At 49.0% G+C, this 26,034-nt stretch overlaps 1 protein-coding gene across 3 annotated transcripts in view; it reads right to left on the bottom strand.

Moving 5' to 3' along the window:
* Positions 1-2,124: 2,124 nt before the first annotated feature.
* Positions 2,125-26,034, bottom strand: part of PITPNM2 (phosphatidylinositol transfer protein membrane associated 2) — a 66,991-nt gene continuing 43,081 nt past the window's right edge. Inside the window, exons 13-25 of one of the 3 annotated variants that reach the window (XM_086473904.1) lie at positions 21,926-22,101; positions 21,363-21,533; positions 18,564-18,713; positions 13,755-13,919; positions 11,629-11,832; positions 9,673-9,821; positions 6,728-6,844; positions 5,833-5,949; positions 5,298-5,446; positions 4,461-4,610; positions 4,187-4,370; positions 2,750-2,878; positions 2,125-2,469 (exon numbers count right to left, since the gene is read on the bottom strand). In XM_086473904.1, the coding sequence (XP_086330030.1) occupies positions 2,125-2,469; positions 2,750-2,878; positions 4,187-4,370; positions 4,461-4,610; positions 5,298-5,446; positions 5,833-5,949; positions 6,728-6,844; positions 9,673-9,821; positions 11,629-11,832; positions 13,755-13,919; positions 18,564-18,713; positions 21,363-21,533; positions 21,926-22,101 (2,206 nt within the window). The remainder of the gene's footprint in view (positions 2,470-2,749; positions 2,879-4,186; positions 4,371-4,460; positions 4,611-5,297; positions 5,447-5,832; positions 5,950-6,727; positions 6,845-9,672; positions 9,822-11,628; positions 11,833-13,754; positions 13,920-18,563; positions 18,714-21,362; positions 21,534-21,925; positions 22,102-26,034) is intronic. The other 2 variants (XM_086473906.1, XM_086473905.1) reach the window with 2 other exon arrangements.

The following is a 26,034-nucleotide window of genomic DNA, read 5'->3' as shown; positions in this document are numbered from 1 at the left end:
ATCAGATACATTCTGTAATTGAGTAATTATCAAAGAGAACTGGTTAAACGTTTTGCAGTCAGGCTGCAAAGACGTGGGAGCTGCGCTGGGCGGCGGGCGGGCAGCTGGGGTTTGAGCACTCCGCCGGCTCGGACGCCGTCGGCAGCTCAGCACTGTCCCTCCTCCGCCTCCGCCTCGACCCTCCAGCGCCACGAACACGAGATCTACCTTGGGTGTCTGGTGAGTTTGATTGGCCTACCGTGGCCCGGAGCCAGCTGGCAGAGCAGCGTTCACAGTGCTGAGTATCTCAGTGCGGCCGTCCTGCACTTCATATGCAAACGGTTCATAAAACGAAGCAGCCAGTCTAAAAAATTCTGTTATAAATAAGATCCTCGTAAGTAGAAAGTGATACAAAGACAGGAAAGTGTGGTGGGGGACAGCGGGGCTACACACAGTCGGGGAGCTCGGTAGGACTATAAAACCTCCACGTGAAGAGCCCAACTGGAGCCTGTGAATAGGTGGATGCCCCTCCGGGAGGTGTGTGCAAGGAGGGAACCGGGCCCTTCGCCGGCCCCAGGCTGAGCCAGGAGGGACAGGACTAAGGGGCTTTTTGGCAAGCCCTCGCTCTAGGCACTGTTCTCCTCCGCCCTCCCCTCCCCGTCCCGTGCACCGCCACGTCTCGGTGTCACCGGGGCTGCCAGCCAGCAGCGAGCGCTTCGCCCTGCGCGCCCGCAGCTCCCCTCTGCCACGCACCCAGCCCCGGCTCGCGCCAGCAGCACACAAACCATCAGCTCGGGCACATCCACTGAGAAACACACCAGGAAAATTAAGATATGGCCTTTTCTTAAGGTTGCCTGACATAGTTGGCACACTTCCTTACAGTCTCCTTACTGCTGGAAAAACTTCTGCACAGATTTTTGTTTTAAATATATACATATATATACGTGTGTGTGCATATGTATATGCACATATGTATATATATACACACACACACCCTGGCTTAGCAATATTTCATTGTCATGCACTACAAACAGTTGGGTGTAGCTACATGAGATGGTAACAGGTTTCCATTCTAAAAATCATCAGTGCAAAAAACAATGAGGTTTTACAGTTCAGTAACTACAGGTAAAAGAAGCGAGTCTAGTTCCCATGAAAGCTGCTACTGAACTCGGAGAGAACCTGGGAAGTAGAAAAAGTCTCAGAGCTGGATGTTGAGAGTCAGACCCTGCATTTGGATGAGAACTGCAAAGCAATCTAGCTGCTGAGCGCCTTCGGCTGCTTCCAAATACACGGTGGTTACTTTTGGAAGTAATAAATAGCAAGAATATCTGGAGACTTTAACAGCAAATTAAGTGTCTGAGGTTTGTAACAGCTCAAACAGCTTGTATTCCTCTTTTAATAGGTCAATGCATTAAATTCCATCGGCTTCTAAAAGGTCTCTTTAAAAAATAACAGTAATAACAGTAACGACCCCACTTTCTTGGGCGTGAATCTGCCAACATTCTGCCTCTACCAACAGCATCGATAACATCTTTATGCTTTGCCACTGCACGTACTCCTTGAGAAAGTGGCTGAACTTGAAGCTCTTTGTACAGGTAAAGCTCTCGGTTGCTCTGCCTGGCACAGCCCATGATAAATCCCTCGCTTGGGGCTGTCTGTGCTGGGGAAACAACATGCTCATCGAACCCCAAACCCACCCCGTGCCGGCACTGGCAGAGCACCTCCGTCTGACTCCTGGGACAACCAAGAACAAGTTCCCCCAGCCTCATCCCCTGTTCCTGTGGCTCTGAGGACAGCACTTGGTCACGCGTATCGGAGCGATGGCTAACAAGGCGAGGAGGCACGTATTTACAGTCACTAAACCTGGATAAGAGAAGGAGGCAGGAGAGAGCGCGATCTTGACCTGGAGACTTTCCCCCCCCCGATTTCCAGCTGTTCCTTGGGCTCACGCTGCACAAACCTGACGCTCCCGCTGCAAGGCCTGCACGTTCTGCGTGGGGAACGTCCCGTCTCTTCCCAGAATACCATGATGTTATTAGAGTAGCACCATATTTACCCTTCCAGCCCGTAATGCTGGCCTCGTCCCTCTTTCCTTTTGTTTTCTCCTCCAGTGGCTGCAGCTGACAGTCGCTGGCTCTGGCCTGGCTACTTCTGCCCCAAGAGGCCAGACTCCAGCCGGGATGCCGTGCTCCGGCCCCAGCACCCCGTGGCGATGCTCATGCTTCTTTGGCTGCGTTCTCTGTCCCTCTCCTTGTCGCCATCAGACTGGCTCTGGGTGCGCTCGGGGCGGTGGCCGGCGCCGCCGCTGGAGGCCGAAGGCTGGGAGGAGATGGTCCGCAGCAGGTGATTCCTCTTGCGCAGGAACTCGGTCTGGCTGGGCAGCCCGAAGCTGCCTTTCCGCAGCGCCATGCGCGTGGTGTTCTTGGCGGGGCGCGAGCGGTGGTTGTACTCCAGCTGGGCCAGGTGGGCTGCGTACCCCTCCGTGATGAACTGCGAGACAAGAGGGACGAGGGCAGGCGTTAGAGGGATGGGACGCGTTTCCCTGATAGCTACTGGCAGCCAAACACCTTTGCTGTGCCACGTTCTCTGGGGTGACATATAAGACGTGGAACCACTCAGACAGATGCGATGGGTGCTGGTATGTGGGACAGTTTCTGTCCTCTTGGCAAACACTAGCTCAGTCACCAGTCTCAAGATGACCAAATTCCCATCGCCCTCCCACGGGAGGCCCTTGGCAGCACCTCCACAGCTCAGGCAAGCTGGCTCCTACCTGACACTGGCTCTGCAGCTTCTTGGTGGGTCGGCCAACGATGTAGATGTGCGTGGGTGGGAGGCTGATGGAGCTGTACACAGAGATGTCCTTCGTAGATCCATACGCCGCATGGATCCTCATGTGGAGCTGTGGGGAGAGAAGGCGACATGCAGTCAGAACATATGGGCACTCCGTGCTGCTCAACAGGCAGGGCGCTTTTTTGTGTGTGTTTTGTTTTGTTTTAAATAGCATTTGTGGGAATCTCAGGTCAATAACTTATGTAAGTTCCCAGCTGGATAATGCACCGCTGCGCAAAGCGGTAATTAGCAGAGCTGTGGATGTTTACAGGCCAGAACAAGAGGAGCAACAGCAACACGAAAGCAGACCTCCACTTGCTGATCCACAGCTTCTCCTTGAGGTCTGCGGGGGGCAGGGAAGCCGCACACTTCACTGCCTACTTGTCACTGGGGGAGAGGAGCGGTTTGCAACCCCCCGTGCAGTAATCGTTAGAAGGGAGCGTTCCCCTCCGCCAGCCGTGCTGCCGCATGCGATAGTGCTGTTTAACGCTGCTGGGCAGAGGAAGAAGGGACAGGCAGCAAAACAGGCTGCTTTTCAGGGATTCATCTGCCTCTGCTCTGAGCAGAGAGCAGCCCCTGGCCAACCCTCTCCTTAGGGGGCTGAAGCTGGGGCTGAAGCTGGGGCTGGCAGGGGAGGCGTGGACACCAGTGCCACCACAGACCTGCTGGCTTTGCCCCCGGAGCTGCAGACAGGCCAGGGAGATGGAAAGGAAATGTCTGAGCCTGGTCACAAATGTCTTCTTCTGGAGGACAAGGGAGAGCAGGCATGAAGTAAGGGCCAGCTGCTCCCGCCACTGTGACTCAGGCCCAAGTGAGAGTCGACAAGGGGCATTCCCTGCTATTGAAGGCAGGGCACAAGCGCTTGGGACACTGGGGGTTCCTTCACTTGCCAGACAGAGAAAACCTTGTTTTATCTGGAGCTTTTCTGAGGCTCTGGGCTGAGCGACATCAAGACCTCCCTGGGGTCAAGCGCTTGGGAAGATGCTCTGTGGGGTCTCCTGTCAAGGCTGCGTAGTGCAAGGCCGTATCTGCAGCAGCTCCATGCCCTCCCAGGCCTGCTCGTCACACCACTGGCAGCCAGAAAGCCACCAACCCGGTGAAAAAAGTGCATGTGTGGGGAAGGGGAGGCACTGCTGCCTCTGTTTCATTAGGGCTTTGGTGTTGGAAGGACCAGTGATGAAATGGAGCGGTGCAGAGCAGAGATGACACAATTTAACAGCGTAGACACTTTTGTAGAGCAATAAAAGGATGAAAATAAAGTGAATAGATTAATTTTGCGGGTCACATCGCTGCCAAAAGACTGGTGCTGACAGGGGCAATTGGACGAGGAGGAATCTCAACCCGTGCTACGATCGTATTTCAGCAGACCCAGGCTTACGTCGGTGATGAGGGATTTCAGGAAGTTGGCCTTGTGCCGCAGCGGGTCGTGAACGAGCCCGTCGCAGAAGGAGACGATCCCGTGGGGGAAGTTGTGCTGTGCTAACCACGCTACCACCCTCTGCTTCTGCATGTCAGGGCGGCCCGTGACATAGATAATGAGGTAGCCGAGGTCTTGCCAGTGCCTAGAAGGAAAGCCACAAGTCAACGGATTGCAGGCCTAGAGCAACGCCAGTGTAAAACAAACCGACCGCGCCCCAGCCCCTGCCGCTGACCTTACAACGTCGACCGCTCCGGCGCGGACTTTGGGGTCGCTGCCCATGATGGATACGCTGGCTGCAAAGGAGCCATCGATGCTGAACACCACAAACTCCGTCCCCTTCGGCAGGACCGTGATGTAGCTGTCTGCGTACGTGTGGTCGCCCCTGAAAGGGATGCAGGTACTTACAGGCATCGAGATATTCAGAAGGTATCACCGAGTCCTGCGGTGCACCACAAGCCCAAAGCAGCACCTCAGTCCGGCCCAAAGGCTCTAACAGAGATGCCACCCCCAGTTACAGCAGCGACGGGCACTGCAGGAGGGCCTCTGTGTTAAAGTGGGGAGGGAAATAGTACTTGGAGCCCTGGTGTTAGTGACTCAAAAAAATACCCCCAAAAAACCATTCCTGCGTTCACCACTGAGAAGATGCTCCCCTCCTCCCCCTTCCAGAGCTCAACACCAGCAACTGGAGCTGAGCTGGAGCCCCTGGGCTGTGAATTAGCACGAGTACAAAGTTCTGTCCCTCAAGGACATGTTTACGGTCTTTAAAGCTTGCTCAGTTGAGCGGTTTTGGAGATGGCCATGAGGCCATAGGTCTGTGGTGCAGAAGGCTTGCTCCTGCAACGGGAGGTTAATTACCACGCTGCTGGTGATGCAGGAGTCAGAATAAAAGGTGGATCTTTCTCTTACAGCTGTAGAGTACAAATGGCTTTGTCCCTGTTGCTGGCAAACCAGGCTCTGAACCCACCCAACAAGCAGAGCTGCCCCGCAGGGAGGGATCATATTCTACAGCCATCAAATTCCTCTTTTGTTCGTCTCGCAAACCAAGCCCCAGCACCCCAAGGTACCTCACCTGACCACCATCTTGACGGGGTACACGCCAATGCCCAGGCGCCGGTTCTCAGGGATGACGTACGAAATCCTGCCACTGCTGTTGCTGATCTCTGTGTCAAAGTAAACCCACTCTCCTGACGGCGGCTGGGTCATGATGTGAATGTCCACCTGGGAAGACAGCAAGGTTGGGTCAACAGCGGCATTAAAGACACAGAGGAGTAGAACAGGCCAAGCACGGGGACCTTTCACCCAAGCCCCTTTGTACAGCAGCAGGGCTGGGTCCTGCTTCCACCCTCTGCACTTCACAGATCGGAGCTGAGCAGCACACACACATCAGGATGCCGGAACGAAACCCGGCCTTGGTGGTGAAAACCTCCACGGTGAACGCTGCTCTTGGTAGAAGGCACTACACAAGTCTGAGCAGGGGATCCTGGCCAAGAGGCAAGGGCAGCAAACGCTGTCAGGGACCGAGGGAGCACCGACCAGCACCGCCTCTGTCCCTGTCCCCGACACTCTTCACCACTGGTGTGCAGCCCCCATAGCAGACACGGTACCTTTTCTCCTGTGAGTGTGACCATATCTAACGGACCGTACATAAATCTTCCAGTTAAGGTCTGGGGCCCATCTTCGTTAGCAATGGTGTCGTTTATCCTGTGGTTGGCTGTGACGTTCTGCACAAGTCAAGGGGAAAAGGAGGGGAAAAAAAGAAAAAAAAAAACAAAAGAAGAAAAAAAGGGGAAGAATAAAGTTTGCAGCGATGGACAGCCTCACAGGGAAATGCCAAATATAACCGGACAAACTAGAGCATGGGTTTCTCTGTGCCATTCCCCCCCTCCACTCCACCCACAGCTCTCAGCTTTAGAACAGAATTTGACCTGTGGCAGAGGGGAGACTGTGCCCCGCACTGATGGGGTGGGTTTGAGTGTCCACGGCTGAAGAGCCAACTTCAATGGCAGTTTGTACGTGCAATTCTGATACTGTCTATTAACTCTAACTCTTACGCTTTGGATTTAAGAGGCACTACAAACAGCTGCCAGAGAAATTTGCTGACATTGTTTCAGCTCTAGCAGAGAATTGCCCTCTTTTGGGAATTGGAGACATTTATTGGGAGCGAAGGGCATTTACCGAGCAGAGAACTTGCATTATTGGACTTTGAAAGATGTTCCGTCTCCTTCTCTGACCCACAGCCAACACTTCCCATATTTTACATAGACTCGAGGCCAAGAAGAGACCTTGCTGGTGCAGATCTTTGGGGTTGCTCTTTCACAACCACCCGGGTAGGATATAATCACTAATTCGTACCAGCAGTGCAATGTGATCCTCTGTCTCTGCCACGGACAGAGGCAGCCGTGCCCACGCTGGCCACCTTCAGTGCCATTCTTGCAGCCCAAATCGAAACCCCTTTACATGACAGTGCTCCCCCTTGCCACAGCCCCAAACCACCCTTACCCGGAGCTTCACGTGCGTCCTCTTCCGGAGCCACTTCTCACGGGGCTTGGAGGGGGTGAAGACAGACACCTCCTTCCCATCCAGCTCCAAAACGCTCGAGTTCTCGTGCCTCATCACCTGCGGAAGGACAGATCCAGTCAAGACATCAGCCATCTGTCACGGTGACACCCCTCCTCCTGCTCACACTGTTCTGCATCTCCCAAACCAGCACTGAGTAAGGGCAATGCCTGGACAGAGGCAGCCTGAGTTTGCCTGCTGGGCATTTGGCTTGTCAGCTTGCAGGTTTTACAGGCTGCTCCCTTAATTGCAAGGCTAAGTGGTCTCCTCCAAACTAGCAAAGCCTGTGGCCAGCGCTGACTTAATCCCAGCTGGGACACAGGTTATTTAGGTTGTCAGGAGGTACAAAACAGACTCAAACCCAGCAGGACGAGCTCTGTGCTTGGATATCTGCTCTTCCTCCAGGCATTCATTAGTCCCTTCCCATGACCTGCGAGGGATCAGTCTCCTCCTTTGAACACGAGTTTTCTGCCGTTCTCGTAACGGATCCAGCATCCCTGCTCTGACCGGCCTCATGCCGACAGATGCCGCCCCTTCAGCTCATTTCTTATTTCTATTTAAACACATTTCAGACTGCTCTTGTCCCATGGCTTCTGTTCCTCTCATTGAATTGACCCTGGCAGAGGCACACAGGGATCCAGCTCGACCATGTGCGAGGCAGGGCCCAGGGTGTCTGTCCATCCTGACCTCATCTCTGAGGTTGACAGAGCTCAAGGACTTTGGGCTGCTGGGATGTCACTGTACCAGCGTGAGGATCAGAGAGGGGACAAGGTGATGCCCATCAGCCAGCTTCTGGGGGCAACTCCTGCTTGTCACCAGGGCATGGGCAGTGATGGAGAAGCAGGAACCTGGAGAAAGGAGGGTTAGATCCTACCTAGATTGCTGTTAAGCTCCAGAAGGGAAAAGGAAGAATAACACCCAAAAGAGAGGGGACATCTCTAAGACTGCTGTAGGACTGCGAGGTGACCTTGCACACAGAACTCTGAAATCAGCAGTAGTCCTCAGTGACCCTGTCCTACTAAAAAATTAAGAAGCCTCTTAAATGTGGGGTCTTTTATAAGGTCTTGAACATATTTCGTGTGGTCAGCAGCTGTCCAGCTGACCTAGGCTGTAGTGGTCTGACACAGGCCAGCTTGCTTTGCAAAGCTGAGGCTGTTTTTCTTCCAGGGAAATGGAAAAAGGACCCCAGGGAGGATGAGCTTGCTGGCGAGGGAGTTCATGGAAATCCAAGGTAAACAAAAGAACAAGTTCTACTGAAAATTATTTAAATCAGGAATCTATTTTGAGACCTATTTGGGCTTGTTTTAACAAGACTTAATCTTTGGACGCTGAAACTATTCAACAACTTCCTTCTACATTTTGTCCAGAGATGACTTTCAAAGGCGATTAGAAACAAGTCCTTATTAGGGGAAGAAGAGCGTGGTGCTCTGGAAGGACAGCAAGACAACCGGGGATGAGAAAAACCCTGGTCTTAAGGCAGAGGTGAGTGAGCAGGGACAGGCACTGGGGAAAGGGGGGGTGCCAGACTACCAAGGCAGCTCCCCGCTGGCTTTCAATGGATGGAGAGGTACCTCGAGCCACGGGTATGAAGCACCACACTGTGCTCCAGACCCAGGTTTGGGCTGAATCCTGAGTAACTGTTTATTTCTTGAGTAGAGCATTTTGCGTACGAGGCCATTGTGACTGTTCCCACTCATGCGCCATTACGGGTGTGTGTCTCTCTTCAGCCCCCTTAGCCTGAGTTTGATGTGGGGCTGGGGTTTCACAGCAGCTGATCCAACAAGGTGTGTGCAAGCACAGAGATGTCTCGATGGGCTAGATACAGCCCGGGAAGAAAGGGTCTCACTGGATTATCGCTACCACTCAGCTGCCACCAGCACTGACATCTCTGTTGTTTATGGTTCCCACACTATTTGGAAGATAGCACTGAAAGAAAATTTGCCAACAGAATCATAAATAATGGAGAGCTGCAGCTGAGGAGGCTGGAAGAGAGCGGGGACAGCTTAACAGCTGAGCTAACACAAAGCAAACCCAAGCGCCGAAGCAGGCAACACATTCCACAGAGTTGCCTTTAGTTTTGTTTTCTCCAATTCCATGCTCTAAGAACCGTTCCTTGGGGAGTTCATGTTTTATAAGGCAAATAACTCCCCCTCATCTCCAAGGCACCGAAGGAAAAATATTTCTTTTAGGAAAAACACGTTTTAAACAGTAAATTTAAATCTCAGGCCAAATATGAATCTGAGGTGTCAGATTCCAGACACCAGCAATCCCCATTCACCTAGCCCCAGAAGAACTGCTGTGTACTGGAGGAATGAGGACGAAATCTCAGTGCAGTGACGATAGTCTGAGTTCCTAGAGGAGACGGCAATAACTTGGAAAGCCACAATGGAGAACAGAACTCTGCCTATCAACTCATCTCAAATTCATGCAAAACTTCTCCTTTGGTTTTATCATATTTGGTGCTATTTTTATTTGTACATAGAAAAGTTTCCTTTAAGCTTCAGACTTGAGATCCCAACTTGCACGCACAGAGAACAGCTCACTTCAAGAAACAAGTGCCACTGACTTTTGCCATTGCAATCTGATAGGAAACAGCCCTGTGCTCACTCCATGGGTCCCTGGTGAGCCCACCTGAAACCTGCTCTGATGATAAAACCCAAACCCAAACTAACCAGGTGTGACACCACACGTCTGTGACGTTTGCATGTATGCAGCTCCGCTAACACCGCAGGTGAGGAACAAAAAGAGGAAGAAAATGGATCAACGGATCTGCAGCGGCAAAGGGTGTTTTTTCACCTCTACATGTCAACGAGAGTTACGGAAGGTGCAGTGAAAAAAACAAAGAGGCCAAATATTTTTCAGCCCAAGGGGAGGGAGGATGACCCTACCTGTCTCAGCAGGAAGGAGACAACGTCTGTGGACTCCCAGTAGCTCGCATGGAAGAGGTGCGGCAAAGCGACCGTCGGGAAAGCCGTCAGAGCGTCAGGACAGTAGAGCGCGTAGTCGATCCTTTTGGTTCCCCACCATTTGGCAGCAACTAGAAGCAAAAGGCTCGTTCAGACAAAGGGGGTTCACATGCACGTGCAGTCTCCGTCACAAACGGTATTTCAAGGTTCTGGCTCTTCACTCCAGGCACACCGTGAGGTTGCTCCCTGGCTGGTCGCACTGCTAAGAGGGAACCACTGACCCAGGGCTCAGCGTTTGCTCAAACCAAGGGAGGAACACACAGGGGCACCAACACTGGAGCTCGCCTTTATTTAGCAAACAGGAAGGCACTAGAGGGCAGGTATTAACTGGCCGTTAGTCCAGACCCGGGGAAGGGGTCCAAGGCTCGTGCAATGAGCCTGGGAATCCACGTGCCAAAACCTAAGACAGAAACGCATCTCCCTGGAGCTGTGGGAGGAAGGACGTACGCGCTCTGCCCACCACAGTGCATGCCCAGGCCATCTCCAGCCCTGCTTCCAACTCCTTTAGCTTTCACCAAGGAATAGCATCTGGATACTGGCCACACTAAAGAGGATCTGAATACTGGGAGCCCACGTGAGATGCTAAAAGGCACCACAAGGCAGGGTATATGGCACGTGCTGCCAGGACTGGCAGTCCCCAGCAAGTCCTGTTGCCCTCCTGGGCTACCACATTGCAGGCAACCAAGATGTCCAGCCCAGCCTCCCCGGGAGCACAGCCTCTGCAGTGGCCAATAAGGAAAGTAGCTGGGGGTGCCGCAACTTCATTGCGTGGGGGACTGAAAAATACACTGGGATTTTGGGTGGGCAAGGTTACAGACAAGGCGGAAGAGTTTCTTCCTCGGGGAGTCACACACAAGTGTCTGACAGCCACCATTCACCCACAGGACACCACCACACTCCACCACCGCCCCGAACCCTGCTCGTGCCCACATCCTTTCCGACTTCCTAGCAATGAACGTGTCTCAGCCAAAGGCCTCAGACCCCCAAGGTGGGGGCTGCTTTCCCAGCAGTGAGGAGTCCTCAACCCTCACGCGCTCCGGCCTGGAAAAGCAGCCATGGAAAGAGAAGATGGAAGAGATCAAGAGAGCAATAGAAGGAGCTGCATTTGCATGCAGGCTGCAAGCTGGGGCTTTGACAAGGGCCTTCTCAAGCTTGTTTTTTCTCTGTGACAATGTTCCCTTTTTATGGACGTCCAGGAAAGCTGACAGGTGTAAGGTACGATCCAACAAACCCCTCTTATTAAGGGAAATCTAGCTGGTGATGAGTACAGATGCTGAACTGAAGAACACGACCCACCAGCTCTTTCCAGAGACCTGGACAAGCTCCCACCACAGCAACATGCAGAGTGTTATGGCACCAGCACATCCCCATAGCCCAGCCCTGTCTGTGCTGAGTGCTCAGGCGCCCCTTATCCTAACGGCCCTTGCTTTTCTGAAGAGCCATGGGAAGGAGGAGCAGCGCGTTGACGGATCAACGTGGCTCTTCCAGAGCACGTAGGTACCTCCTCCCAGCCATTTTTGACTCCCTGTCTTCCAAATTGGCAGCTCCTGGCTGTGGGCCAACCTTTCATTTCTCATGCAAGTCCCCAGCCTGGGTAATCTCAGATTCTTTGTAGGAAGCAGACAGGATTTACTCTTCCATGCTCAAAAGACAGTGGTGGAGGCAGAAGCGTTGTCCCCACAGCTCTGCCCAGAACTCCTGCTCTTGCCAAGTTGTTAGCCGTGTTATGATCGATCTTCGGAGCAAAGTGACAGAAATACTTGTTAAAATGCAATCAGAAATTGCAAGTGCCTCAGTGAAAGCGCATAGATGTGTTATGAAGTTCTGTGACTATCAAATGAGACAGCAGGTCGACCAGAGCGGATCTCTCCAGAATACCTGTCTTGATGTCCAGGTCGGGTATCCGAAGAGCACAGTCTGCAGTCTGACTCCACGGCCCTTTGAGCTTTCTTCCCTTCGAAGGGATTTCATGTTTATGCTGCCTACGTCTTTTGGACGAGGTTTGGGTAGGGGATTTGTGAGGGAGGGCAAGTTGGGACAGAAGGCTAAACCCTCTACAATGATTAAGGTGGTGTTTGGTTTCTAAAAGGAAAAATAAAGTAAAAAAAAAAAGCAGAAATCACACATTATTATGGCACACACATGCCGCAGGCAACACCGGTTTCATCCTCCAGAAATTCACAGTGCAAGGGAGGCTGCACCCTAGGGAGGGCTCCTGGGAGGGAGCCATGGTTTCGCAGCATCCCCCTGGACTTCCTCCGGCTCTCCCCGTGGGATAAGCACGGACCGCATCCAACCCTCAACGCCACGGCTTCACATTAGCACCACGCTAACAAGGTCAAGCCCAAGGGCTGCGAAGCCAGAGCCAGGGCTCAGAGGACACGTCTGCGCTCGGGAGGCGAAGGAGGGGCTGCGACAGCCCTTGGGGCAGGCGGCACATGGGGTCAGGGCGCGTGCGCAGCCCACGCCGGGGCCGGACTCTTCCTCTCCGATCTCAGAAACAGGTTTTGACAGCTATGAAGCGCGTGAAGGAATAAATTACACAAGCCAGAAGCTAAATAACTGGGGAGAGCGCGGGGAAAGCAGAGGCAAGCGTTGCGTGGGCCGGATCCTGCCGTCGGCTCGCAGAGGCAGGATCCCTCCGTCGCGTCACGCGGACCTTCAGGCATCACCCCGGTGTAAATACTTCATAACGAACAACCACCGCCCCCCGCTTCCCGTCCTGGCCGGCCGAGCTCGGCAGCTCTCCGTGGGCGTGAAACCAGCACAAAACAAACACCTTCTCCCCCAGGAGCCTTCTTCCCAAACAGATTAATATTTAGCAAGCACTTGGCAAGATGGCTTACCAGGACAAATATAAGAACACACACGGGGAATGTGGCATCAGCTCTCAGATGTGCTTTGAAAAGAAAGCTCGTTTGTCCGAGCACAGGTAGTTTATTCGTGCTGCTGAGTGTTGCCTCACACAGGGCAGTTCAGTTACAGCAGCCCCTGACAGCACCCACAGACCTTCAGCAACTAATACTTGCCTTGGCGAGCATATGTAACCTCAGGAATTAATTACGAAGTGAGTCATTCACAGCCCTGTAGTCTAATGTGCCAGGAATAGAGTATCTCTAAATTTTTGCCCTCTTCTGGGACAAGAGTTTGGGCTGAAGGTTTTTTCGGTGGGTTTTTTTGGTGGTTGTTGTTGTTTTAATTTGTTTGGTTTTCACCTTTTTTCAGTCTGAGTTATCAGAGGTCCCTGAGGCCACAGACTGGTAATCTCACACCTCAGCTGAAACGAAGAAGGGGCTGAACTGTTAACAAAGGCTGTTGTTCTCCACTGTATTAGCTGGGAAGTTATACAGGTCTTGGGAAAAATAACAAATAAATAATCCTTTTTATTCCTTATTTGGCTCTGGGATATGGATCATAACTAGCTGACTCTCTGAGCTGACCTACGGGCTACAGAAGAGCTGAATTTCAAATGCAAAGTAATAAATAACCCGAAGCGGTTCTTCCCTTTCAGCAATACAGAGGGGCTCACTCATCCCTGTTTTTGCAGACCAGATTTAAGTGATCTGCATCGAGCCACATGCACATCCTGCATTACCAATCCAGCAGCGCTGACCCCTACCAGACCTGCGCGACTTCTCCACGGCAGCACAGCAACATCCCTTGAGATCAATCCTCACCACGCACAGCAGCGTGGTGCTCAGAGCTACCAATTATTATTATTACATTTTTTTTGAACAATTGATCACCGGCACGGTCCGACACGCGTAACACAGCAGTGGCCCCTGTATTCTCACCAAATACATCATCTGTTCCTCCAGGGGATACGATAACGTGTGGCACTGCCTACGGCACAACCGGGCGAACACGGGATAATTCCAACTTGTTGTGAGGAACGGAAAGCATAACCCCAGACAGACAGAAGCTGCGTGGCTCTGGCCCGGTGCGTGGCGTTGAGAGAGCAGTGCGGCAGCAAGCGGTAGTCTCGGAGGGCGTGAAACACTTACTGTTGGCTATGTTGGAAGCAGTGTAACTGTCTGCCATTCCTGAGACCTGGCTGGCAATGCTGATCTCACTGGCTCTCCGGAAGCCCCTGAACTGAGGGGCTGAAATGGGGGTGGACAGGGACGCGCTTTCCATGAAGACGGCACCATGAGACTGAACAACATCTGCTACAAAGTTGAAACAGGGAAATCAAAATATTAGACCAACAGACAGAGGCTGGGCAAGATGAACTCGAGGGGAGGAAGGAGGCAAACAAGGCTGGTAGATGCAAAAATCTTTCAGAACTGATTGGAATGAAAAAAAAACATTTGATCGGAGCTCTGGTTTGAAAAGAAAGCAAACACCACAGCAGGCAGAGAGACATGTGGCTGGAGGAGCAGTCTTTGATTGAGAGAAGCAGAATAAGCAGCTCAAAAACCAAATCCAAAACCCCAAAGAAAAATCCAGGCAGACTTATTCAAGCAGCGACAACAGAAGCATGTGTCATACATACAGATGTGAATATACACAACTTTGTATATTCACATCAAGACAAAATAACCAAGGTAAGAACAACAAACAACAACCTTAGAAAGGGACATTTGTTTTCTTGAAACATTTAGACTTAAACGAACATCTCCAAGATAGAAGCATTAATGGAAAAAAAAATAATCAAGAATCAAGAAAACATTTTCATGCCTGGCAGGGACTAAATTTGAACTTGTATTTTATTGCTAACGGATACAGCCAACACTCGTTAAACTAAAGTAAGAGCTATTGAAAGAAAGGAGTCTGGTGCTGAGCACTTACATCTCCAATCGGAGTTGGTGGATCGGGGAGCGCTCAGTCTCTGTGAAAACAGAGCTTCTTTTGTACAACATGCAAATCTGGATTTTTAGATCCCAACCTGAGGTTTACCAAGTGTGGCCTAACCCTTTAGTACACAAATACAGAAAAGGAGGATTTGAAGTCATGCTCACGTGGGCCTTACACATGTATTGGAGGGAAATGGACCCAAAATGTTCAGGACTGGCAAACTGAGAGATGCTGAAAGTCACGATAAAATCTCTGCATTTCAGTTTTCTCCCTATGACAGTGGTAAGAGCATCCACCCCTCTGAGGATGCTACGAGGCTGAATTAAGTGCCTCTGGGATATCCCAAGATCCTGCGCTGCAGAGGGTCTGTAATGCCAATACCAAGTACTTCATAGCAGGCAGCACCAGCATGTCAGTAACGTGCAAAAGCAAAGCTACTTACTATCGTTTTAACGTTGCCCATCTCTGCTGTACCTGAGAGGCAGCACCTGAACTTTATTCCCAGGTATCAGACAGGGCTCAGGTTTGTGCCCAGCCAGGCAGTAGATGCCACAAGGAAAGCAAGTACATTACTCCCACACACCAACATCCTCCACCTATTTCAGCCAGTTTAGATATCCTTGGATTTAATTCCAGCATGCGGCTGACACAGGGTGTTGTTTTGGCAATTGGTTTATTTTAATATCGATCTTTTTTGCTTGGGACTACTGATTTTCTTCCTCCGATATCTCAGTTTGCAGCAGCAGCGTCTGTGCCCACACAAATCCTGCTGCAGTGGAGGGAAAGGGAATGTATGAAGCAGAAAATAGGTAGCTAAGTGTCGGTAAAAGAGTTCTGTTCTCTGCAGGGAAAATCAGGCCACAAGCTGCTCTGTGTAAAAGCTTCGTGGACTGCAAGACCTGAGCCTCAGCGGGAGCCTGACCTGATGATGAGCTGCACGCACTGCCCACATTGTGCCTGAAAGGCCATTACCAGCATCACTTTCTCAGCACTTTCCTCCTCTTTTCACCTTGCCTTGAGCTGCCGGCTGTCAAGGCTGCTACCAGTATCCACAACCCAGCCATCCCCACCACGCCAGTACGTCTTTCTTACCGCAGAAAGCACCAGCAAGAGGAGACAATTCAAGCGGAGCCTGTTCTTGGAGAACATGAGCCAAGCCAGGAGCTGCATTCAACCCCACAAAGGTCTCAAGGGTAAAGGGTCCCGTTCCCATTGCTGCATGACCTGGGACATTGCCACCTCCTCCCCGGTCACCCCCTCCTCTCCTTTCCCTTGCCTGTACAGACTGTGAGATCCTTCTGTGCTTATGCACTCGTGTCACATCGAACGGGTGCCCCAACACAGCTGTAACACAGATGACGACCATCAGCTTCCCTGAACTTGGTCAGATGCAAGGAGAAGTTTGGCTTTTCCTGTACTAGCAAAAATGGCAGGTTTAGGTCTAACTAACACCTGCCAGTGAAGCTTGAACTTCTTCCTCTGCCTTAAATATAAAAGATCTGTGGTTTGAATTAGGCAGCAGCTGGAACACACGCTAAAGAGTGTTACAGCAATGCTACACAGGAGAAAAGACTGAGCCAAATGGGGTGCTGCCTGGGTTGATATGGCTCCAGCTCCATTAGCATGCCTTCACTTCGCTCTGCCTGAATTTTATCTCCTTTTTCAAGAACCCAGAAAGTGGAAAGCAAATAAAGGAATAAACAGTGGTATTTTGGGCTTGCTCTTTTTAAGCAATTTCTCTTTCCTGGGCCTGACTGGGGATTTTTGAATACGGTGAGTTTGAAGCAAAACCACCCAACCTCAACAGTCCTTCCAACACCACTCCAGCTAGTGTCACCTGAGGAGTAATTTTCCCTCCTATAAAAGCCTAAACTGCTTTAGCATTACTGAACTGTTCAGTCTGGTATCGCCTGCAGTTGCGGCAGAAGGAAGCGCCACCCGACAGCAGCGTTCCTGTGCTCCAGCCCATTCGGGTTGCTCTCGTGTTTCTCCCTTTTCCCAACCTACACACCCTCTTTCCCTGAAAAAGGACAGTTTCTAAGAAAAACAAGGGCCAGGAAAAGGCAGGGCAGGAAGGGTGTTTAGAAAACCTGTTTTATGCATTACTGCCCCTTCAGTCCAGCTTCCTTGACCCCAAAGCTGCAGCGACAGCGACTTCCAGATGAAACCCTGGGACCTGACTTGCAGGAAAAAACCAAACCAACCCAAACAACATATTTCCTAAAGTCTGGATGTTCTTTGCACCAAATCCCTTGTGCAGTATCGCTCTTGCAGTTTGAAACCAAGGCTCAAGCGGTGCCCTGAGCACCCTCTCTTCCAGCACAGGACCTGCCGCTGCCTGAACTGCAGCACGCACACGTCGGGCCAGTGCAATGAAATGAGACTTAACTGCACTTCCAGAAGAGGTGATATAAGAAGCAAAATCACTTTGTTTTTTCTGTCTACCTATGGATCTTTAATACTCATTTCAGTGCTGTGCCTTTTCATTTATGGACTCATTTGTCAATGTTCTTACTAATTGTTTCCCACTAAGTGAACAGCACTGGGCTGTCCTCCTAATGTACTGCTGACACTGCATTAAGTCCTTGGGGTATCTGAACGGCAGATTTCAGTACGTGCTATTTGCAGACTGAGCTGTAGCACCGAAGTAGGAAATACTGAAAGCAACCAAAAATATGTCAAGTTCAATAAAAATAAAAAATAAAAAAATAGAAAAGCCAGCCAGCTGCTCAGCACAGGCCAGACCCTGCTTCCACTGGAGTCACTGGTCAGCGCTGGGCACTCTGCAGTCGCTACCCTGAGATCAAGAGCAACACAGATTTCTGCTGTCCCTAAGTTTTTATGGTTCTGGAAATTTCCAGCAGTTCAGTGGCTGAACTGGGATTCAGCACTTGCTACAGTCAAGCCAAGCATTGCTTGGCCACGCTGTGCTCTTGACACACAAGGTAAAGAGCAGAGAAGCTTCTAAAAGCTCTGTCCTGAAAGGACAGCAGGAAATATCAGATGGCAGCTAAATGGCATTTCATCAGTGACCTCCAAAGCGATTAATTAATAGTACCAGATCCTTTTCCTCTGCTTTGTTACAGAACATTACAGCACAGGCAACATGACAACTGCATCCCTAAAAATCATCTACATCAAAAAAAAAAAAAAAAAAGACTATCTGGAATAGTCAGCAATGTTGCCATCCTGTATGACCACATAACGTACCGGACTGCTCATAAACAGCAAGGGTCAGCTTGTTAAAGACAACGAGGCAGCAGAACCAAGCTCTCAATGTGAAACACTGAAGAAGGGATGAGAATGGGCAAGACACACAGGGAAGAAAAAACTAAACCAAAGTCAAATCTCGTTAAAATTGCAGATGTAGCACCAGCCACGACCAGAATAAAGGAGGCCATGCAGCACTTATGATGGAAAATAAGGCAAAACAAATGCATCAAACCTTGCTTTTAAGGCAGAAGTCAAGAAATTAATTTTAAAAAGCTAACACGTATAGCCACCTTGGGGTCTGAAAGCCTCAGTCGCTGTATTCAGCAGAGCCACAAGGAGTGTCCAAACACGAAATACTCAAATGGACAAAATCTGGTCTGACGTTAATTAGACTTCTGGCCACGGTGCAGCGTGGCTGACTGCTGGGGAGTCCACACATGACAACCCTTTCCCAGGGCTCCTGCACGCGGTGTATCCTGCACGAGCAGGGCCACCCAGGCACTCTATCTTTCTGCGCCAAAGCCTCTTCCCAGCAGCACAGCCACCACAGATGGACAGAAGTAAAACGTGGCAGCAGTCTCCCCTTCCAGCATCAACACCAGAATGGGCCAGAGTTTGTCATCCCAACTCGTTCTTTTCATGGTGGGTCTCCCAGACCCAAGCATGATCCCAAGTGGTTATTTCATGTGGCAGAGCCTGAGACACAGCATGAAGATTTCAACTCCAGGAGGCAACAGTATGATCTCCAAAAAGCACCCCAAGTACCCAACACCATAGACAATACGAAAGCGTAGATTACACACACTCAGCAAAACCAGCACTTTTATTGGAAACATCTTGCCAATTCAGTACGGGAACGGGGATACTTGTTTCCATGAAGCTGTCCTGGTGCTGGAGAGCACCCAGAGGGCTACTTTCCATGAGGAGGATGGGATTGTTCTGGATTGTCTCAACTAGAAGCAGATGGGGAAAAAAAAAAAAACAAAACAGAAGGACAAAGAACAACAGACATGTGGCCACAAAGTGTTAACATACAAACAGTTACAACTGAGCACTTCAACTATGAGTCTTCAACGAAAAGACAACCTTCAAATAGAGTAAAAGAAACTAAACATGGGTGACCTTCCAAACAGACCCACATCAGAGAGAGTAACTGGTATCAGAGGGGAGCACAACGATGGCATTTCAACGAAAGGGAGTCCCCTTAACCAGCTTCCTCAGTGAGCCCAATCCATAAATACCAAGCAGATCCAGAGAAATCTTTTTACTATGAGGGGAAAAAAAAGTATGCTGTAAGGGGAGATTTACGTGAATCAGACTCACAGCCTACACAGTGCAAAGCACAGGAGTAAGCAGGGATGTGAATTTGATTTCACTCTGCAAGTTGGTTGTCATGAAACAGGGGCACAGCATTTAGTACAGATGGGAAAATGAAAAAAAAGTCTAAGAAGCTTTCTGAAAACAAAAGCCAGCTATCTGCACGAGGAAATATGCACAAGCAGTGTTACAGAAGGTTTTGTACATAACTAATTATAATTGAGCACCTGAATTTTACGTGATCACCAAATCATATAGCTTAATTAAGGCAGCAATTAACTTTTCTGGAGCACCCTAGAGTGAACACTGACTTCAGTAGCAGCTTTGCAAGTCATGGTTAGAACAGTCCTTCTGGGTAATGCGTAAATCGCAACACTGAAATTTTGACTCTAATGGAAAGGAATAGCCCGTTACTTTATGATAAGCAAATGAAGAGGCTTTGTCTTACACAAGAAGCGAATATAAAGCTCTGCTTTTTTTGTCAGTTTTATTCATCAAGGCAGAGCAGCACCTCTTAAAACAACTAGGCTCAAACCTGGAGAGGGTTTTGAAATCACTCTACCCTTCTCATAGTTGATTTAATTGCTGTTTAACTCCTCTCCACTACATAGCAAGTGGCTCTCTAAACACAGCCAGCTCAAGGGTCTAGGGAGGCACAGCAGACTAGTGAGATCCCCGCTGTTGTACAGAATGACAACCAGAACGCAGGTTGCTCAGTGTCAACGTGGCTTCTACCTCTGGCTTCAGTGAGAACAGGGGATTTGAAACGTATTTAAGAGGAAGAAGGTAAGATGTTTAGGATTTTCTTTTTTTTTTTTTAAGAAGCCACTTGCAGCTGATACCTAGAATACACCCAAAAAGCAAACTGCTTTTCAAGTTGCTATAGATTCCCTGAGCTGTTGTAACTGGACTGGGTACAAATGTAACTGTGGGTGGATCCATTTTTAAGAAGTGTTGCAGTAAGATCTTTGCTAAATTTGACGAGTGGGGCCTGCAGAAAGTATTTTATTCACTTTATTAAACATGGGGTTTAGTTTATGCCCATGTAACAAATCACACCTCCAGATTCAGCAATTACAATACAATCTTTAAAGACACTGATACATAGGAGACCACTGCTTCGGATTTTCAATTTAAAAATATGCAGAGTACCACCAGAATTATTCAGCTCTAGATACATATTCGTCTTTGTTTAGTCCTGCATGATTCAAATATTAAACAAATGGAAAGCTACCAGAGCTTTGGGGGAAAAAACCCAAGTAAACCCCAATCTTTCTGGCTGGTGGCTTCGATACTCTACTTCGGTTTGCCACCATGATTTCTTGCGTGCTCTAAGTCTAGTTTTATACTAGCAACTCTTAGTTGCAATGTTGACTTTAAGTAGCCATTGACTAACAACCTCTAGCAAGGGGAAAACTACGGTGCAATTGTTCTTCCTTCCCCAAAACCCTGATCCTGCAGGGAACCAAAGCCTTCGGTGAAGCAGAAAGGTCAAATTTAGTGCTGCACACTAGTAAGCTTCCCCAGGAGCTCCTTGCAATGAGAGCCTGCACTGAAATGGCAACAGACCATGAGAGTCTAGGCACAGAAGTGAGGTGAAGATGGTAGGAAATACAATTTATTTTATTAGATCAACTGCAGGAGCACTGATGTAATGGGAGCTGAGGCGTGGCATGGTCAGGACACAGTTGTTTCAAATGCAACCCAGGCAGACAAAAGGGCATGCACACAGCCATTTGAGACTTTGTTATGGCTGCAATTGGAGAGTGGAGAGGCCATTGAAGGCAGAGGAATTCTAGGCATCCTAGGAAGACAAAGTGTCTCCCTGGCAAGGCACTGTCACCACCCCACCGACCTACAGTGGCCTGTCCCATGAAAAAGCTCAGGTTGCAACTGAGTAAAACATCTCATCATTTCCCTTTTGACTCTGCTCCTTCCAGTCTTCACTGGCCCTTAAAACATCAAAGTCCTAAACTCTGCCAAGTTAATCATATTTCATTCAGTCCCAATCACAAGCACCAGCTTGACTGTAAAACAGGGACCTTCACAGAGAGGTCACCACATCATGACCCTCAGCAGCTGATGGCCTTTGTGTGACAAATGAAGGGCATATGGATCCACAAGGCACTGATTTGTTGCAAGAAACTACTTTTCTGGTAAGTCAGGAATAAGGCTAACATTACAGGGCCAATTCTCTTTCTTGTTATTCCCAACTGCTTTGGTAATTTCATGTAAAACAAGGATATAACCCTTTAGACAGCTAATATACATCCAAAGGGACTCACCCAGAACAGCAGAATTGCCATCACCCAGCGGGAACCTCTGGTAACGGGGAATATTAAAGGGGGGCAAAAGGTAGAACTTCCTCTCCAAAAGAGGCTCGAGGCGTGAAGCAGATGGGTCTGCAGGGTGGAACAGGTTATAGACCTGCTGACAAGCTGGTCTGAGCTGAAAGACTAAATAGATGAAGAAAAAACCCCTTAAGTATCAAAAGGTTATTTGTTAGACTATCATAAATATTTGTCTGTATAAAGGACAACTGTTGGGTTAAAAAAAGTACTAAGGATTTATCATCTCCCTCATCCTCCAGTTTAGTCACTTGAAACAATTTATTACAATATTTATAGACTCAAGAATTGCCCAGTATTTTTAATGCTTGGAAGTACATTGCAAATAAATTGTATAATCAGTACTGGCTAGAGCACACAGTGATCTTCCTTATGGCGCAATAAATATTATATATAAATGTTCCGTTTTCACTAGTTTGTCTCATCAAATTACTGTATTTGTAGCAGGAGGTGCTTACACCATCCACTAAGTGAGCTCAGCAATTTACACCAGGACTTACTGTCAAGAGCTGGAATGACAGTTTTTCGCAGTGCAAGGACCAGACCCAAGGGTGAACCGAAGAGGAAGAAGTCAGTGATCTCAAATTCAAACTTTCCAATATTTCCTCCATCCAACATAGTAGAGCTACTAGATCGCCTGGATCCTGGGTCATTTCTCAGAACACTGGAATGTAAACTGGGACAAGAACAGAAAACAAAATTTTATTCACGCTGTGTTTTCATAATTGAAGGCTGGATTAGTGACAGACAGTGAATATAATTTCTGTCTCTTTAGTAAAGCAACTGTGCCAATCAACCCACTGTGCCTCAGTACTCTAGTTTACTGACCAGTAAAATGTCCCCCCCAAACAATTACCCCATTACATTGGCATAATTTAGACTGTACAAATCCAAGCTTCAAGTGGGTTCATTTACACACTCCTATCTACTCAAAACATTTTTTTCTCTGAGGAGTCAAAATCCTGGTTGCTGCTAGTAGCATAGTCATTTGCAAGATAAAATAACCAGCAAGCCAAAATTACTAGAGTAGCAGGGAAAAAAGCAGGATTACAGTGATTCACTCCATTACACACATTACTGCTACGCTTTCTGGTTGCCAACATTTGAGTTCCTTCCATCGTCTTATTCTCAAATGTTACGGAAAGCTGCCCTTACCCGTTTCTTCCTCGTGGAAGTAGTTGGACAAATGTTATAAGATTGAAAAGAAAAAAGAAAATAGGAGGGAAATGAGAAAAAGTAAGATCAAAATCTGCAAGAGGGTTTCTAGTATCTTTGTACACCAAGTTTGCACCACAGCTTCCATGCATGTGTGTGGCATTTAGTGGGAATGGGAATTCGGGGTAATTAACTCAATGGCCACGCGGTAAACAGTATTTATCATGCACTCTCCCATTTCTCTTCTGCCCATCAGGCCACGTCTGTCAAGTTATTACCAAACTACCTCTCAACCTCAGCCCAACAACTCCAGGTAACTGCACGTAAGATGAATAATGATATAAAACATGTCTGGCTTTCCCTCCCTCTTCCAGGTGTCAAATCCGTTTGCAAAATTCAACCTGTGTGCAGTGCAGGCTGGGCAATACACAGATCTAACACAGAGATTTAAATTCACATATCCTTTGGACACTGAGGAAGAAGCAGCAGGAACTCTTAGATGAAAATCCCAGGAATCCACCCCCACATTAGGAAGAGATGATTCTTTACAGTCTAGATCTGGGATTAGACAGCAAAATGACAAATGCGTAACACTAATAACCTGGCTGACAAAAGGGTTTCTGAGATTCTTCTGTTATCACCCAAAAGCAATAAGCTACAATTTCTTTGGCTTTCCAGGTTCTGCAGACTCAGATATCAGCCTTGCTAGGTTTTCATCATTATAATTAGAAGCAGAGAGTTGAAGACAGAGTACCAGCAGCGACTTCACAGGGTGTTTGCTAACACTTTAAAAAGCACCTGAACAGTTCTATAAAATATGTAGGATAAATGGATACCACAACAGTTGGTCTGGATAAAAGGTTTACTGGCCTGGAGTCAGGAATGATGCAAATGCCACAGTCTCTTGTCAGCTCTGTAGCCCCAAGTCAAAATCCCAGGTGGTCACCAGCGCTTGCCATGTCTCCATATGCAATAGCACTTGCTCATCAAGGCCACTTCTGAGCGCTGCGTGCTGGCTGCCCGGCTGGGCAGCACATCCCACCCCTGCTGCGCTCGTGGAAACAGGGCTGCTCACTCCCCACCATCTGTACCACCGGAGCAGCCGCTCACGCACGCTCCTCCTCTGGGATAGCCGTTCAATAAATGAGCAGCTGCAAATACTCACACATTTGAGAAGAAAAACGGGTTTCACTCGGACTTTGTCTTCCTGCTTTGGCAAATAACGCATCATCCCAGCACCTCTGCTGAACGCCACTCCCAAAGGACGCTAAAAAACTTCCTTCTCACGCTGCACTGCCACCTATTCTGTAAAGGTGCACGCATGCACACACACAGCACTATTCTCCCGGTTACTAACCGCAGGGAAATGACAAGCTGACTTATGGCAGATGTACATATCACGGCAAGTCAAAACAGCAATGTCAAAAGCCAGAGGAACAGGAGGTTACACTAGTAACAGCTAAAATGAGCATGTTCCCATTTCTGTGATTGAACGAGCTTCCCTGAGATCACACTGCCAAGACACACGACGCTGAAACACATCTAAAAACAAGCCAGCTTCGGTGAAGCTACAATTATTTTAGCTGACAAGGCTGCGACGCATTAAGTCTGCAGTGTGTGAGGAATACAAAGTTGTTTAGAACACGTTCAGTTTTGCCGAAGACAGGGTGACGGCAACGTGATTCAAATGAAAGCACAAAAGAAAAGACTATCCTGATGGCAGACCTGTTATGGCAGGATGGGTGCAAGGGGTTTTTGGTGTATTCCACCCGTCTTCCCAGGGCATCTCTTCTTGGGGAATGGAAGAGTATGAAAGCACTCATACCGCTAAGCAATTTGGACAGCTTCTCTCCTTTTACTGGGAACTTGATAGCCTTTTTAGCAATCAAAAGAAATGAGAGCCAAGGGGAACTCTGAATCTATCATGCTCTCAGCAACCTACAGTGCCCTATTCTCCCTTTAAAAAGCAGCAGATGTACCGTGTGCATTAATTAAACAAGAGCTTATGGATTTCAGAAGCAAATCAACTCATTTACAATAACACAAGTACAGCACAGCCAGAAATAATGTAGTTGTGCAGAAGGACTGAATTTAAAAATAAATGTGTGATTGTAATCTCCAGATGCTGCTCTGGCTTGCTAGGCATTATCCCAGAGAAGCGGGTTGGTCTGAAACATGAATAAAAATGAGTGTCTTTGGCACAAGCTGAAATCTGCAATCAGCACGGACAGAAAGGCCCCCGTATGCCAGGCTGCCCGTCCGCCGAGCCCATTAGGAAAACTTGGCTCTGCTCTCCCAATTTCCTGCACAAGCCACGTCACATCAGGGCTTGGTTTTCGTATGGGAAAATCATGACTTAGTGACAGAGAGGCCGAAGGGCTGTTCTGCTGATGACCGTGCTGCTCAGTGATGACGGCCGTAAGCACAAGGGCCGGGGCCAGGGCCAGGTGTGACACCCTGCCATCACGCAGGGGGGAAAGAGGTGAATCACTGTACCCCAGCCTCCCCTGCACCAGGAAGCAGAGGGGGAGAGCTGCAGAGAGAGCTCATACAGCAGCTTCAACCTGCCCCTTTCCCTGAGGGAATCCTGCTCTTGAGCTGTGGGAAGAGACTCATTTTTGACCCAAGGTCTAAAGGTAGATTTAAAAAGATGTAAAACTCTAAAAGAAGTAAAGATGCACCAATCCATCAGTGCACTGAACACCACCAGCCCTTGCCAGGGACCCCCAAGTGCTTCATGTCGGGAGCTGGCACAATCCTTCGGAGAAGGAGCAGGAAGGACCAGGACAAAGCTATCTGAAATGACAAACTGTGCAATCCATTATCCATGTCAGGCCCAGCACTTATTCTAAACCAGATGTAAACCAGCATTGAGACACCAGTCCACTTTTCTTAGCTGAGTCCGTGCCTCTGAGGTCAATAACAAGGAAGGGAAAGAGCACATTTTTGCACGACTCCTATTTTCTCATGTAATACAGGAGGCTGTTTTGATAAGGTAAGAACACGAGACTGACTGCCTTTTATTAACCAGCTGGAAAGAGCTGAAGAAGCTTATTGTGGGTTTTGTAAATGCAGCTGTCTTTCTGAATATCGTATCCCTGTGCACCAACAACATTCACTTTCATACTGTCTCTCTCCTACCAATCTTTTACAAAAGAGCCCCTGATATGGCAGGACCACACGAGTCCCTGTGCTGGAGCAACGATTGCAAGTACCGAAGGAGGGGCAGAAGTGCAGGACAAGCCCTCAGGCTGGCACAGGGCAAAAGAAACAGCCTTGGACACAGCTGCGATACAGATAATGGTGTTTGCTGGTGGGGGGACATTGCTCCCCAGTACCTGGGACATGGGGGAAGAGAGATGAAGAGGATGTTGCAGTTCCTCCAGGACTGCAGGAGGAAAAAGTCTGGGCTGTCCAGTTCCACAGGCTGAAGATGATGATTCAGTCAGAAAAA

The sequence above is a fragment of the Leptosomus discolor genome, chromosome 16 (assembly GCF_034619465.1).
Source record: "Leptosomus discolor isolate bLepDis1 chromosome 16, bLepDis1.hap2, whole genome shotgun sequence".
Lineage (NCBI taxonomy): Eukaryota > Metazoa > Chordata > Aves > Leptosomiformes > Leptosomidae > Leptosomus > Leptosomus discolor.
This window is presented reverse-complemented; position numbering and strand designations above follow the sequence as displayed.